The 17,453-nt window shown below is 32.2% G+C and overlaps 1 protein-coding gene across 2 annotated transcripts in view; it reads right to left on the reverse strand.

Annotated features, from left to right (window-relative positions):
* Nmdar2 (glutamate ionotropic receptor NMDA type subunit 2) overlaps positions 1 to 17,453 on the reverse strand; it is a 400,091-nt gene that overhangs the window by 46,683 nt on the left and 335,955 nt on the right. For both annotated transcript variants that reach the window (XM_088243626.1, XM_088243625.1), the window contains exon 9: positions 6,294 to 6,452. In XM_088243626.1, the coding sequence (XP_088099752.1) occupies positions 6,294 to 6,452 (159 nt within the window). The remainder of the gene's footprint in view (positions 1 to 6,293; positions 6,453 to 17,453) is intronic.

Consider the following 17,453-nt stretch of genomic DNA (forward strand, 5'->3'; position numbering starts at 1 on the left):
GTTACATGAAACAAACATAGAATAAATATTATATTAAACATATAATAAATATTCAGTAGAAATATACATATATACAAAATTTGTCTCAATTGCATTATAATAATAACTTTTATTATAACATAATAACATTATTTATGCTAAGTAATCGCTTTAGTGTGTCAGTTATTGTACACGTTAGTGAGAGTGAGTATACATACGAGTATATTGTGTGAGGACGCATTTTTAATGAGCGTATGTATGGGTGTATGAGTATTGTATAAAAATAGTTTTAATAATTGAAATAAAATATAATAAACCCCAAAAAAATTGCCCTAGATTATGTAGGTTACCCGTGATCTGACATTTAAAAACATAAAATTAACAACAAATTGATAATTCTTATTTTGCATTACTAATTCGACGCGACAATACCTTAATAAAAAACGTTTTTTAATTAATTAAACAATGTTTTTCCCAGTAACGTACAGTATTTAACATCAAAAGCACAAAGCCGGGCATGCTTAAATTATATCCTCAAAATACATTGTGTTAACAACATGGTGTGGTGTATTATTTGCTTGTTTAATATTATGTAGCTAAATACGATCATACGTTGTATGAGTATCAAGCTGTATGTATACATAATAACATCATGACGTAATGTTTTATGTATGTAGACCCGCTCCATTATTACATTGGCGAACCGCTTGTTAAGGAGAAATCCAATATGTCATGCATAAATCTGTCGTCCCCGTGTACATAACGTTTAAAACGGTCTGTATGAAATTCAATTTGATATCATTAACCTGTTGAAAATCTAATAGCAATCTGTTCTCTATAATATTTGTATTATAAACATAGAAACCGCAGTATAAAATGATGAAAGTCGTACCTATAATAATGAATTGGGTTGTGGTCCCGTGCCTAGGGTGTTGCGGACTTTAGGGTATTTGCTTTGTTCTGAATCCTGCGCAGTGCTTGCGGAAATATCTTTCGATAATAGATTAACGACGAAAATATCAACTATGTTTAAAAATTTCTTTAATTTGGAAACATTTGTTCAATAAAGATTTTTTACCAAACTTAATTTTGAAAATTTAATTATCAAAAATACGTACTAAAATAATGCATAGAAAAAATACTGAACTAACACTAAAAAATTTGGTTGTTATTTTAAGCCAATTTTTTTTTATCCAAAGTGTTTTTTTTATCTGCTGTTTATTTTGGGTAACATTGAAAATGGTTTGTCGAAAGAACCTACGTAATATTATGCAAAAAAAAAAACACTTTTAATCGGGTTGTGGTCCCGTGGCTAGGGTTGCGGACTCACTCAAAGGTTAGAACCCCTTTCAACTCCAGATTGATTTTCATGTTCTGATAGTGAGTTATTTACAACACGTAGAAAATGACCACGTAAACTTGAGTATTTGAGTAAATTATGAGAACGCTAATATTTCTATTAAAAAAATAAAAATATATGATAAAGCTTTTTATACCTTCTGAGAATTTTTCATTTAATCACTTTGTGTGTTGTGATGTAGTTTTCATAACTAACTACTATTTTCTCCACCTGCTGACAAGCTTAAATAAAAGAAACTTAGCGAGTTATTCCGTTTATAAAAAAAAAAAGAATATCAGAAATCGAACACAGGTCCTCAAAAATGTACAATGCCAACCACTACAACCACACAACAAGGCGAACTGATTATCCACTCGATTTTCTTACTTAGGACCCAAGAGCACCCATCGAGTCGAAAACACTCGTCGAAGGTTCTAGTTCTATTTGTGTATACATTAATCAACGAATACCTTATTTTTAGTTTTAAAAAAGAAATTTTAATGTTATCTTCTTAATATTTTTGTAAATAAAATCTCTTCCAAAATATTAGCCTCCATTCGCGTTTCGTTTACAAAACTCGCAATGATTTTGAGAGTAGGAAAAGTGTACCCACTTAGTGCTTACAAAATCATATAACATACCTTAAATAATATAAAATCTGCCTTTTTCACATACTAAGACGAATGACATAATAACGACAAAAAGGTAACCACGAAAAAGTTTGAAATTTAAAAAAAAAAAAAAAATTGTATAAAATGTCAAAAAATATCAAATCAGAATTTAATAATCTTGATATGAAATTTTTGTCTTTGTGTCTTTTAACGAGTACTTTATTGTTACAAAATATCAGAACCTTTGATATTCTTCTTTTCAAAAATATTTTATCGTGTATTTTTACATAATAGGAATATTTTAATCTAACGTTTACATACCTACATACTAAAAATAGGGGTTGAACTTTATTCAATAAATATTGAAAAAAAAATATTTAAGTTAGTTGAAATACTGTTTCTTTTATGTTTTGATTATTTATAATTTCAAAGCAGCATAATAATAAGTCTGTTGTAAAAATACTGATTTTTTGTGTGATTAAATATTCTTTTCATAGAATATGGCGTCACGTAAAGGATACGATGAAGGAAACTCAATATATATCGAATATAATACAATGCGTGCATTCTGTACTGAATTATGAAAAATAACAATCAATAGCAATAATTACCCACTTACAAAGAATAAAGACATTTAGAATTTCTTATTTTTCATATCTTCTCCTAAGTGAATCTTTTGGACATAACCAGACGTCTCCAGGAGACACTATCGCTAGCCAGCCATTTTACCTTCTCCCCCATCAATCCCGCGCCCCTTAGTTCGACCGAATAAATTCAAAAGACCCTTATTGACGGCCTTCCAGGACGGCGAAAGCCCTCAGGTTTAAAGATGAGGCAACATGGGTTTAGGTTCTTCTTAGGCATGCGTAGCACCCGTCCAAGCCAGGTCCACCGCCGCAACCGATGTCAATGTTAGTTATGAAATCGAACCACCTTATGCCTAATATTCTCCTCGAGCACTTTTATTTAAAATTTATTTGTCACCAACTCTTTTTTTCACATTTCACATTTTTCACATTTTTTTAGCTTTGCTTTGCGCGGGCAACCCCGTTGATCTATGACACGGAAGCGGTAAGCGATTCTTCTTTGAAAAACGCAACCAACATGGTGAACAACTGAGCGGGACCTGAGATCAGTCGCGCGGATCAAAGCCGTACAAAGGATCCGAAATTCGGTGAGTAAAATAATTACACAGTCTCAATCATTGAAAGCTAGTTTTGCGTACATATATTAATTATCTGAATTTGACAGGATCTCTCGTACGGCTTTGATAAGCGCGAACGATCTCACGTCCCGCTTAGTCGTTCGCCATGTTGGTTGCGTTTTCCACCGAAGAAAGCGCAAAGCAAAGCAATAAAAAATGTGACCTATACAAAATTAATCAAAAATATAAGAACGAAAATCCTGGGTTAATCCAGTGAAGCTTGAAGTATGCAATAAAACATCACATTTCTTGCTAAGTATCATCTTCATTTAAGAGTTGTATGGAACCAATATGATTAAATGAAATAGTTGGAAGAATAAACCACCTTCAAGGATATCAGTTTTCAGAAGAATAGCACGTACCTATGTTTAATATTATATGATATAAGGTTTAGTCTCTCCCAAAGTTATTTCATCGCAATTGGAACCGTAGATATGTTTGTCGTCAAAGTGGTCCACTTGACAAAAGGTTAAGAGAGTACACAATAGTACAGACGAAGATGTTCCGTAACATCAGGATTCAATTTCTGGCATTGGAATTTAACTCTTATGTTAAGCGTAAACAGGGATGTCAAACATCAGGCTCATCATCCCAAAGAAAATAATGGGGATGAAATAATAACTTCTCATATTATCACCATGCACGAGAATTGAATTCCGTAATATTGTTCAAATAAAAAAATTGCCTATCAAAAATAATATTAATTTTTACTCGAAAGTATAACTTGGATTATAAAGAAGGTGTGTTAAATCACGCCCAACGTGGAGTTCAAGGCATGTGTTATTATTTTAAAATGTCATTCTAAAAATATGACATCTAAACTTGGAAAAGGCACAATAATTTTTCGCGTATCGTGATTAATTTATTATAAAAAAGTGTTTTTTTTGTTTATCAATGAGCGAAATGGATAAATGCATCTGTGAAGATGCATTCATCTTAAGTTAACTGTAATTGATTTCGATATAGATCGATGAATCAAGCATCCGAATGGACATAAAAAAAAATATGGGTGTATGAATAATAATTCTGAATAAAATAAATTAACTCGTCTAGAACTGTGAAAAGTAGTTTAAGGTTGACATTTTTATGACCTACATACATGATGAAATACCTATGTTATATATTTTTTTACAACACATTTCTTCAAAACCGTGTTTTATTGACAGCCATTCAATTACTTGTTCTGATAATTTATATTTGATTAAATTAAAATTTATTTATTTAACGGGTTTTAAATTGCCCATTAGATTTGGTTACAGAAAACAAAAGGGAATTTTGATCCTCGAGTCTCCCTGTACTCACATATTGCTGTGAAAAGGTTGTGTTTGTTTGTGAAAATTTACGCAATTATCAATGACAAAAGGCCCATAGAAAAGAAAACGAAGAGAGTCTAGGTAAGCAATATAGTTCACAGGGTTGCCAACAAGAAACGCCGAGCTAGTCAAATAGCCAGAACCAGTTACTCTTGAGTTTAGGTGGACTAAAAAAGTCCTGGAATGGCAAACCAAAACAGCCAGTAGAAGTGCCGGCAGGCCTCAGGCAAGAGAGATAGGGTGATGTAAAATCCTAAGAGGGGAGGCTTATGTTTAACAATGGACGCAAGAGCGCTGATGATGGTGACAGTCCATTATCAAACAAATCATAACATGACAAGAAAACAGAAGTGAAATAATATTTTAAGGATTGCTCCAAAAACATAAACATTCATTTGTTTGAAATTTTGTATGATTTCAATTTTTAATTTATTTTTATATAGTAGCCACATTTGTATTTTGGCATCCTTGATTTAAGATGTTGTTTATGCACACAAACACACGGTTACTCACCCTAGGATTAGTAGTTTTTTCGCTTATTTTTCTAACTCGTTTTGCTTTAGTTTTTATTTTATTTGATCGCTCAAGAACCTTTGCAATGTCAAAGGCTTTCTGTAGCCTCTGTATTTGCGAGATACGCTGTGAAATAGAAAATTGTTTTTGAAAAGGAACGCGTCAGTAAGTCAGTTTTTTAGCGCATTTGAATAAAAATACCAAAATAATTTAAATAAACACAGAACAAACATACGATCTGATGATTGTACAAAAATCATGTTTTGCAAAAGCCCATTTATTTTTCGTTGTTCCTTTTTTTTCTAGTAAATTTAGAGATTACCCAATTTTATTTGTCAGTATTTTATAAAATTTACTGAAATCGCAAATTAAATTTTATGGTAAAGATAAACGTTTTTGAAAAATCATTGTAGAAAAAGTAGCCATGTACTTTGAATGGTTTTTTATTTCGTAGACCAAAGACTAGAACCGGATGCAAAAAATGATCGGAATACTTTGCTAAATTTGTTGCAACAGAGAGGAAACACATTTTTGAGAAGAAAATATAGAAGTCTAGGTATTTACAGGGCTTATGACCTGTCATTGGCTGGTTTGAGTGGCTACTTTACACATTGTGTAACATTCACCATTTTAAATATGTTCAAACATCCAAATTTCCTCAACACTTCCATTTGTTGACTTTTGTGTAGTAAAAGAGCTGAAACTTTTTCTCAAAAAATATTGTGATTTTTTTTATTGTGTAAAAAATTTAGTAAATCTTTTATATTTCCGACAATCATTCATTCCGAACACCCCTACCACTCAACTACAAAAAAAAGATAAAAAAACGCATTTGACCAACGAAGCAATATGCATCGGACACAGACAAGGAAAGCGACTGGGTAGAAGAGGGGTAGAGGTTTGGGGAAGGGATGCTAGTCCGAAAAAATAAGGATTTACTCCATTTTCAGATAATAAATAAATTCATTAGTTTAAAATAATAAATGAAAATATACATATGAAACAGTTAATATTATAAATTAGGATACTAAGTGTATAATAGTGATAAATAATGTTAGAATAAGTATAGATGTAAATATTGTGTTGTAAATATATATTAGACTATGCAAATACATAGAACTAAATAAATAAATAAAAAAATAAAATAAAATAAAAATTGGTTTAAAAAAAGTTTACTATTAGGAATGTTCTTCCGGAGTTTGACGGTCTTGTCCAGAAACACCGTGTTTTTTATTGGTTAAACGAAAAGTCGTACTAATAAATACATAATATGAATTATTTATTGTTAAAATGGAAGAATGGTGTTTCAAGAATAATATTTTTTGTTTACTCACCAACATCCACGAGGCTGTATCGAACGGTTCTAGAAAGGCCGTCGGGGAGATGATTCCGGTCCTTTTAGCTACTACGATGGCTATTCCTGTCTCCATGAATGGGACACTGAAATCCACCACAGCTTCACGTTCCGAATTGATCATCAGCGACGTCATCACCTGAAAACATCACGATAGCCAGTTTTCAAATAAATCTTCTAAATAAGTATTTCATATTTCGAGTAGCTAGATTAAAATATTATATTATTGCCACGGAATTTAATTTTTAGTAAAGGTTTGTGATTTGTATATTTAACATTATTTATTATCGACAGCTTTTTGAATTTCTAATTTGTCGCATTTTGTTTAATTTTAGACCTCTATAAAAAACATGTACGATATTTAAATTCCATTATTTTTATAAAAAATATGAAGTTTGTCATGTACAAAATAGAGCTCATTCAAAATACCACTGCCATTTACTCGATTCATTCATATGGCATTCCATTCATCATTGTGACAGACACGTGTGGTGAGTATTAGGCCTACTGCCGTAATATATTTAATCCGATTGTGCGCGAATGCCAACCTCATGTTATGATAACAAAGTGGTTAGTCAAGATAAGATAGACCTCTAAAGCCTTTTGGCTTTCCCGTGTCGGGAACCGTGAGTGGAAACATCGCACAGTGTTTCGTTTCATACAAGCTTGAGGCTAAAAATTCTAAAAAGTCTCGAAAACCCCTGATGCAAAATATTTCATCCTGCCACGATGAAAAATTGCGTTAAATATGATATTTATTTCATTAAAAAAATAAACGATAATTAACATTTTACAACAGAAATAAAGAACACTTAAGAGAAGATTAAAGAATTCTAGGCATCTACAAAGCTTATGACCTGTCAATGGCGGGTTTAAGTGGCCACTTTACACACTGTGTAACATTCAGAATTGTGCCCATATTTGAACATCTATATTCCTTCAATTCTTTTATCCCTTGATATTTGTGAAGTTAAAGAGCTGAAACCTTTATTTATGTGGGTGAGATTCATCTAATTAAATTATTTCACCTACATACTAGGCAACGCCTACGTTGTAATATGTTAATATAAACAGCTCCCCAGGGAGTTGAATCCAGTCCTTTTATACAAAAATTTGGATTAACTCAAAATATTGTTAATACGATAATTCACTGAAACGAACATATTAAATTCTCAAGAAATATAAATATACATACAAGTATTCGTTTTAAGAGTAAAATTTATTATTTTGTAGCTTTAATTTATTTGTACCATTATTATACACAGCCACAAACTTATCTTGCTTCGATAACCTCTTTCATCTTGAAAAAATCCCTCCCCTGAAAATCGTATTGTAAGAAAATGAAAATAAACATGATATGAGGTTTTGCGAGAAAAAAACCACAAAAGATTACGTTGAACATTAGTTGCTGTACATTACACAATTTTTTTAAAATTTTCGAGAAAAACAATAAAATGATCATACTTGTACATTTTTTTAAGAGTCCCTACCATGTTACAAAATAAAATATGGAAAAAAAACTAAACTACATACTTTTTAAAGTTATCTTCATTTTTTCCGAATAAAAATAAAAACTTTAAACTCAAAATACAACATTGGCCGTGACGCGACAATGAGCAAACGAATGCAGTTAAATACTCACAAATAAATACATATATGTAATTAAGGATGCAATCATTAGTAAATACATGAACTACATTCACCTTTTAAGCATGCATTTGTCAAGTTGATTATCCTGGAATACTTCTAAATCGTTTAAAAACACTGAAGTGGATTTATAGCGTTTATCTTTTATAAAGCGAAACAGTGTGCGGCAGTCTGATTGACATAGAGTAAGTGGATTATATTTATTATATAGAATAACCTCAAAGTTAGTGCTTCAAATATAAACTTTATATTAGTGGACACAAATTAGAATTACAAAGTCAACTAATGTGTAGGCACTTTAGTAACTTATTTTATTTTTTTAGATCAACTTTATTTGCCGTTATAAAAAGAATAAACGCTTATTTGGCCTATATAGGTTCACGATCCATGTTATTTTAGAAACCTGATACTGATCTCAGATAAGTATGTTGTTAGTTGTCAGTAGTCACGGTGTCACAAAATACCTTGTTTAATCAACCGTTAAAGTGGCCGTTATTTGTCATGCGCATCTACGCATGCTTACGCGCAGTTTTCAATCCCAGAATCTGCCCCGTAACAACAAATGAAACGGCTCAAGATTTTCCACAAGAATTATCAAACGAGAAACTGCACGAGACATTGAAATTTTTGAAAGTATTGCAAATCGCATAGTTTTAAAACTAATGTGTCATACCTTCGGATGGGGTGTTTAAAAATCAAAACTCCCCCCCCCCCCACCGCTTGACGCATAGCCCCTAGCAACCTAAAATATGTGCCCGTTGAGAATTTGTTTATATCTTCAGCAAATTAAATTTTGTCAAAAAGTCATTCAAATTCTATTCGCAGTGAAAAAATACAATTTTAAGAACACATACCTAGCTGTGACGTAGTTTTTTACTAATAAAATTTTTCAAAATTCTAAATAAACTCATGTCTGAATTTAGCTGTTTTTCATTTTACCTCCCGGATTTTCGGTCGATTGAAATGGCAACCATAATCACAAGTAGTTTTTAAGACGTATTTTTGTCAGTGACAAATGGGTCACGGGGCGTTGCGTTTCTTATTTATTTTTTTATTTATTAACATACACGGCACGCAGTGCCTTTTACCTTTAAAAGATACATATTAAAAATAATATAAACATTTCAATGTAATGTGAAAAACTTAAAAACTGAATATAAAAGTATTGTTTTGCATAAATACTATATATATATATATAACAAAGCAGTTTTGTATAAAAAACATATTTAGATATGTAAAATAATTAAACAATGTGTGCAAATTAAATTTTACAAGGAAAATAATTTATTTACATATTTTTTTAAAAGGTACAGAATATAAGTAATTTAAAATACAATAAAATTCTTTTGTCTCTAATAATAAATTTAAAACAAAGTTAATATAATGACAATTAAAGTAATTTAAAAAATAAGTATACACGTAAATATGGTACACAATAGTACTCATACAAAAGTAAATATAGAAAGCAATATAATCTAAAAAATGTAAATTACCGTTCATCATCTTTGAAATGATCAAATAGAGTTAATTTACATAAGCTATACTTCAAGTGAAAAATATCAGCAACGTCAGAATAGTTATTGGAAAGAACATGGAGTCGATCTTATGCGGGTTGTGTTTCGACAAAGCGCATCAGGACGCGACATACAACAGCACGACGTGACAGGCACGATGTTGCAATGTTCACTGGGGTAGTGGTACTACACTGTATCTCCATCCCACGGTAAACTTTAATAAGATTTGCATCCATTTAGTATGCAGCCTTTGCGAGTACTCTGTAACAGCCGCTCTAGATTTAAAACTTTTAAATGCAATAATAAATAGCGCTGAGCGCAAGGATACCTAAAATACAACCACTTTTTTACTTTTTGTTCGCCTTGTAGGACTATAGTAACAACGGTCGGAAAATAATTCACTGGAAGATTATCCAGATTTGAGATTAATTAATGACAGTTATTTAGAATGATGAATGTAATTATTATTAAATGATACACAATGTGGATTAATTACGTGAGATTTATTTTTCACTGAGTGTTGGAGAGTTGAATGAAGATTTATTAGTATTATAAAGAGCTTAAGAGATTAGATGGGGCGTATCACTGGCGAGCTGTTGGACTAAAAAAAAAGGACGATCTGTCATGTTCTTCGTTTCACAATATTTTGAAAAGAGCCCTATATTGGCTGGTCCCATTCAGTGATATGTTCAGTCGGTACAACACCTTTAGCTACCTTGCAAAGAAGCAGACGCAGCGAGAAATATTTTTTAAAATATTTTTATATATTCAAGTACAAAGAATAAGTACTTTAGCGGACTTATTGCTAAAAGCAATATCTTCCAGCCAACCAAAAAACAGACGGGTCAACCAGTGAGGGGTGAAAAAAGCCAAAAATAACTAATAAGAAGAAGAAATGAAGAGTTGGTCAAAAGTTTGTACAAAAAAACGAAAATATATATCAAAAGATACATACAAGTAAAAAAAACTAATTATTTGTAAAAAAACAGCCATTTTTTAATGCGGAGATAAAACTTGCACGTATAAACCTAAATAAAAGTAAACTGAGTTGTGTGAATCAGATAATGAGTTTGAAAGGAGAGAGAAATAGGAACCAAGGAAAGAAAATGGATAAAAATATGTATTAAAAAAAATAAAAATACAGAGAGGTCCGGATTCTAAAGATATTTAGTAATGATTCAGGCGTTTCTTAAAAGTGGCTAGAGAAGATGCATTTTTCATATGAAGAGGTAGCTCATTCCAAAGTCTAGCACCTTGAACAGAAAAGGAATAGCGGAAAAATGATGTGATTTGTCAAGGAATGAAAAGTGTTCTCTGCTGATAAGAGCGAAGCAAAAGATCATGATCAAAAAAGTTAATAAAATTTTCAGCGTGATATTGTAGAGTGCAAGAGTTGTGAAGAATATTATAAAGAAAAAATAGAAATTGAAAGTTTATGCGATGAGAAAAACAAAGCCACTTGAGTTTGGAGCGAAAGGATGATACATGTTTATACTCTTTGAGATTAAAAATAAAGCGGATGCTGTGATTCTGCAAATGCTCCTGACGATCTATGAGCTCCATATTGGCGTCAAGACAGAAAATGTTAGCATTGCACAGAAAAGATAATATAATAAATTGAGAAAGATATTTTTTTTTGTGGTTGGGAGAAAATTCTGAAGTCTTTTAAGTGAATGGAGGGTGCAATAAAACTTTTTCTTAACTTCAATTATCTGTTTTTGCCACGTTAAGTATTAGTCCATAATAATGTCAAGATTTTAACTGCTTTTGAGAAAGAAACCCCACTTTGATCGGTTACTAAGGTAGGAAAAGTTGAAAAATTCGGAAAAGGGATTTGTCTATGGCTACCAATTATAATCGCCAGGGATTTTTTCGGAATGATCAATAAGCCGTTATCTTTGGCCCAACAAAAAATCAAACTAAGATCAGAGTTGAGCGTTTAATAACATAACTGATATTTTCTATATCAGTATGCAAGTAAATATGAAAATCATCGGCATAGAGATGAAACGGGCTATTGGTGAAAACATGTTTTTTACACTGCAGTATTTGTTAATCACTTGAATGTAAAATATAATACTTATTTTACACATTGAGGTATATAACTAGAGTAAACATAAGCGTTCGAAATATGTTCCCTCAACCTGCGCCCAATTGGTCTATGTTTGATAGAACGGAGTTTGGCCTGTGGCTAAAGTTTGCCAGCTACTTTTCTCCTCGAAATTACTATAATGCATAGGCATGCGTACATATAAATGTACGCTAAGATACTGCACAAATAAATCTGAAAAAGCGATGGTATAACCTTTCACTGGCAAGTAATGTTCTTATCTTAATCAATATTCCTTTCAAATAGCTATTTTAATGTAAAAAAACGTCTTATTAACATGTTACTCTTCGCAAATTATCTCCTGTCTCCGTCCTGTTTAGTTAAGCAGCGGTGCCCGTATCTTAACGGCCGTAGTGAACGGTGATGCGGTGGACAAACGTCGTAGTGGTGACTAGAGAGTGGTTTTATTTTTTAACGGTGTTATCAACACCATTTTTATAGGAAACCACTCTCTAGTCACCGTTACGACGGCTGTCAACCGCATAAATGTTCACTACGGCCGTTAAAATACGGGCACCGCTGTCCTAGGAAACCCGAGCTTTAGTCGGGCGTAAAGCAAAACGACAAACAAATGTGACGCGGAAGGGAGCGACATACTGAATAGAACTCACAGTAGACCGATGTAAACAGTCCGTGACTTTTACCGTACTACTCGTTTTGTTTGTCAAAGTCGACGTGATGACATTTGCTATCTCCGCTGGTCAATCCCTGTCCTTTGGGGACGACTTTTTAGCTCGGATTTGTATATAGTTTTATCTCTATATATTATATCTCAATGGTTTTACACACTCAAATGAAAAAAAAATCGAGATGCGCTGGAATTAGAGAACCAACATAGGGAACTATGCACTCAGGGAATGATAATGATGATGAGACATATTTCGTAATTGTATTTATTTCATAATTAGGACACACGTCCCAACTCCATAAAACTAACGCCTAGTGTTTTTTTAAAAATTTATTTTTATTTTATTTTATTCAGAAAACATACAGTCATACAAAATAAGTATAAAAAACAAAAAATTTTTACCATAAAAAGACCAATTAAGTTTTCATGAATTAAAAAGATAAATATTAAATGTGACAAAAAAAATAAATAAATAAGAGTTTTAAGTGAGAAAATAATAATTGTTGACATTTGCGTTTCCCACAGAGGTAATAAATTAAAATAAATAAAAATACCGAATGTACACTCCGAGCCATCCACGCACACACATGAACGCACATATAAAACATACACAAACATATACATTACATGCGGCACATATACAGAGCATGTGTTATTTACTATTTTCCAAAGGCGTTTTAAAAAAACAATTAACGTGAGACATTATCCGGTGTTAGATTATCCCGTTTTAATAACAGTTATTTAGTATTATACAAGTTACGATTATTAACCTTCTGAAATTCAGAATCAAATATGTCAGTTGTAAAAAATATTTGATATACGAGTAAGATAATTATTTTAAAAATTTAGTATTTTTCTTCTTCGTGTGGTTCCGAAATTATTGCTGTTTAGTATGAAGAAACATTAGGTTTGAAAGGCTGTTTTTTATTAAATAAAAAAAATAAAATCAGTTGAAATAAAAAAAATAAAAAAATAACAAATAAATTTTAACATATTAGGTCATGGGCCATTTAACCTTACATAATGTAAATAATAAATGGAGAAATCAAACGCTCTCGAGTCGAACTGTCAAATGTGAATGCCATTTTAGGCGGTAGTACGTATTGGCAGTATGGGCACCTAGTGGATAAAAAAAGACGCCATAGAGAGCATTGCCAGGAATTAGAAAACAAGAATATGACATTATTATTTTATTATTATGGGAAAAATAAAATTGTAAAGTAAGTGTTCTACTGCGTTCTCATTTTATAGCGTTTTGACAGCGCCTTGCATATTGTGCGATATTAAGCAACGGCACAGGTAATAGTAATAATAATAAATCTTCATTAACCATAATATACAATATAAAAATAAAATATATTATGTAGAATCTACAGACTCTGAAATTTTTATTTCGTATTAGTGATTTATTCCGGGTCCAGGGGGACGAAGAATACAGTTTTGCCTTTAAAATCGAACAAAAACTCCAAACGAGCATTTTTGACTCAATAGCTACTCTCAGGCTGAAGCTAAAGTAAAAAATCGAGTTAGGGTAAGCCCACCTCTTTGTGTAGTGGTTGGCGCGTTTACCAGTTATTTATGAGGTCTTGGGTTCATTTCCTGGCAGGGCGGATATGAAAAATTGGTTTTAAAGAAATGTTTATCTTCCTGGACTGGCGCCTGAAGCGTAATACTAATTACCTTGCCTTCCATGCAACGAAGACGATCTCGATACGCAGCGATTGGAGTGCAAATACAGTGTTCTATGCACCACTAGATGCGGATAGGGAAATGTACCTATTTAAATACTCCTATACTGTATTTATGTCATAAATATTGAAACTAAAAACTAGCATTAAAATCTTAACAAAATATTGGCAAACAATGCATAAACTTTTAATTGCCCGGGGTCTTTTTTCACCGATTGTTTTGTTTCTCAGATTTCCATTTCTCTAATTCTTTTGTTTCTCCATTTTACATTTTCCATTCGGCTCTATAACGAATTTGAGTCCGTTATAACGAGTCTCTTGTGTGACATTATCAAAAAATATATAGGGGACATTTTTGTATGGGCACGTACAACATTGTGAGATAGGAACCTTTCTAAACAACGCGTTATTCAAATTATCTAGATGTAATATGTTGACAAGAAAATAACGTTCTTTTTAGACATAAACAAAACTTTATTTGAAAAAAAAACATATGCAAATTGTGATGCCAAAAAACAAACATAGCCATCTCCAGCCACCGTCATTTATGAAATTATTAGTTAATATACTAGTTTTGTTGTTTTACATAATAATATTAATTTAACACTTAGCGTTAACCTTTTTTTCTGCTACGAAAACAGTTTAAAAGTAATAGAAACTCATAGTAATATGGATCACTCACAGATCTAAAAGCCTTCGATTTTTTTATTATAGGCATAGGACCAAAATATTTGAAAACGTTAACAATTTTTTTTTTTTTTTTTTTTTTATTTATTTACAATTTTAAAAAACCCGTTAGGGTTACATTAGAAATTTAATATTGTCTAGTCATTTTATGTCTCGTCTAGTCTAGTTAGTTCAGTCAAATTCAGTTCAGACAAAGTTCAGACAGTTCAGACAAGTTCAGACAAATTTAAAATCAATCTGAAGTGCTTTTTCAGATTGATTTTAAATTTGTCTCCATTAAAAGTTTTCAAGTAGTAAGGTAGGTCGTTGTAGTGTTTAAGTCTATTATGTAGTATTTTTGACTGTCCTGTGTTTGTCTTTGCTTTTTCAATATGATAGTGTTTTTGCTGTCTGGTGTTATATTTATGTATGTCAGCATTTTTGACTAATATTATGTCGTCGTCTTGTATGTTTCCCAGTGTTATTTTGTGCACAATTTTTAAGGTCTCAATTTTAGTCAAGTAGTTTATGTCAAACTGGTGTGTTTTTTTGTACAGTTCAGTAGTAGAGGTCAGGTAGGGTAGGTTGTATGTTAGTTTAAGAATTTTATTTTGTTGTCTTTGTATTCTTGTTATGTCTGTCTTGTTACCAGTTCCCCAGAAGGCGATCATGTAACTCAATTTACTTTTGACATAGGCTTCGTATATCATAATTTTTTCCTTTCTTGATATAAAATCTTTAATTTTGTAGAAGAGGCTATGTAGTGATGCCATTACTTTAGTGAGTCCGTCTATGTGTTTTGTCCATTTTAATTGTCTGTCCATTGTGAGTCCTAGGTAAGTCACATGTTCTAGTTCTTTAAGAGTTTCGTTGTTTATTTTTATGTTCATGTTATGGTTCTTCTTTTGTGTTTCGAAATGTATTATATTGCATTTCTTGGCATTTAGTGTAATAATAAATTGGTGACATTTAGAGACCGGCCGTTAGTGTAAATTTGCTCCAAATAGACACTCTCCATATTTGTTTTGTTCCACTCTCTACCAAACACCCGGTACATAATATTTTTTTATTATTCATTTTACTTCCTAGTAGGGTCTTAAGGTTGTACACTTTCCCTGGCTGTGCGTTTTTTTCTGGTTGAGTCCTACATTATAATGGCAACTAAATCAAAAAATTAACTCAAGTAAATCTACTAAATCAAGGAACTTAACTTAAAACTTAACATTTCAGAACGATCTCTTATATAATTTCAAAATTTGAAATACAATTAAAGATCATTTGTTGTTGTCCTGCTCTATATTATTATTGTTATTCTTATTCTCAAAAGTAGGAGTCTAGAAACGTCAAGATCGCATGAGTTGCAGCGATAAATAAAAGAAAATGAAGACGATAAAATAAAGTTCAATATATTATTTAGGTCGTTCATTTAAAGCCACTATTTTATTCCCTCAGTTTCGAAGTAAATACATACCGACATTGACAGAGGTCGAAGTTCTTTTTTTTTAATATTTCGATAAACTGTGACCCTTGTTCTGCCTTCCAAGTGGTATCTTTCCTTCCCTTAATAACCTTTGTCACCTTCAACCGCAATGTATTTTGCGATTTTACAGAAACCCTTTCTTTTTTACCAACCCTTTAGGTCTAAAACCTCCAATTCCCTACATAAGATAAAGAACATCTCAAGTGTAAGATAACATAACTTGCCGAAATAATATAATGTCTTAAGGAAATTTTACAAATCAAAAATGCCGAGTAAACGGAATTTATAAAATCATGTATATTTTAAACATATATCTATATTTGTGTTTTTTTAAAAAGGAATAACCCATTAAGCCTCTATTTTGAGGCTTGTTAGCACGCGGGATAGAGGGGATATGGAAGGAGGTAATGAAAAATACACCACAAAACCCAGACCAAAAAAGAAAAAAACCTTTCTTGGATTTTTTTCGTGCAACTGGCGGGAGTCAAACCCGTGACATCAGTTTCACAGTTAGCCGTCTAACCAACTGCGCCACGTCACTATAAAACAATAGTTTGTTTTTGAATGCTGTTTTTCCAAATGATATTGCGGTACTTGATTTTTTTTATTTAATGGTTGTACTCTTGTTTATATTAATTAAAAAGGTAGGTTTTTAAACGAATAACTAGGTAAAAGAGTGTTTCGGATTCAAAATATATTTCTTACAATAAATTGGTGATAGTTCCTCGCAGTTCATATTTAAACCATGGGAGATGAACTAGACGAGGTGCTGAGTTCCAGCTGTTCTTTTATCTCTTTGGTGGTCTTCCAGGCAGACGGCGACCAGCTGGGATTTAATAGACCTCGGTATAGGAGATTCTGGAGCTGTCCATTCTATCGATGTGATCTCTCCAGAATCGTCCCATTGTTCTACTACACCGTACTATGTCTTTGGTATCGCGACGCAAGTCTGTCTAATTTCTTGATTCCGGATTCTGTCCTTAAGGGTTTAGTAAATAACTCACTATAAGAAAAATTGAATCAAATTGGGGTAGAGTAGTATTTGAACTACGGATTTTCGATGATCGGGACACGGAACCACAACCCTGGCTTACTATTCACAGGTGCTCAACACTGGTAATAAACCAACCTTCCATAGACCCACTTGTAAATCGTATTTACAACCATCATCATCATCATCATCATTCCCTTTCCGCACCTAATCGTGCATAGGGCACTGCTTTGGTACACCAATTGCAGCGTATCTTGATCATTTTTGTTCCGCGAAGGTAAGATGATCAGTCTTACGCTTCAGGTACCAGTCCAGGGACTATGAAACGTTCCAGTATGAAAACACACCTTTAAATAAAGATTTCATATCAACCACGTCGGGAATCGAGTCCGAGACCTCTTGCATGGTAAGCAAAT

This window comes from Micrasema longulum, unplaced genomic scaffold, assembly GCF_059751315.1.
Source record: "Micrasema longulum isolate JH-2025_06_02 unplaced genomic scaffold, ASM5975131v1 h1tg000221l, whole genome shotgun sequence".
Lineage (NCBI taxonomy): Eukaryota > Metazoa > Arthropoda > Insecta > Trichoptera > Brachycentridae > Micrasema > Micrasema longulum.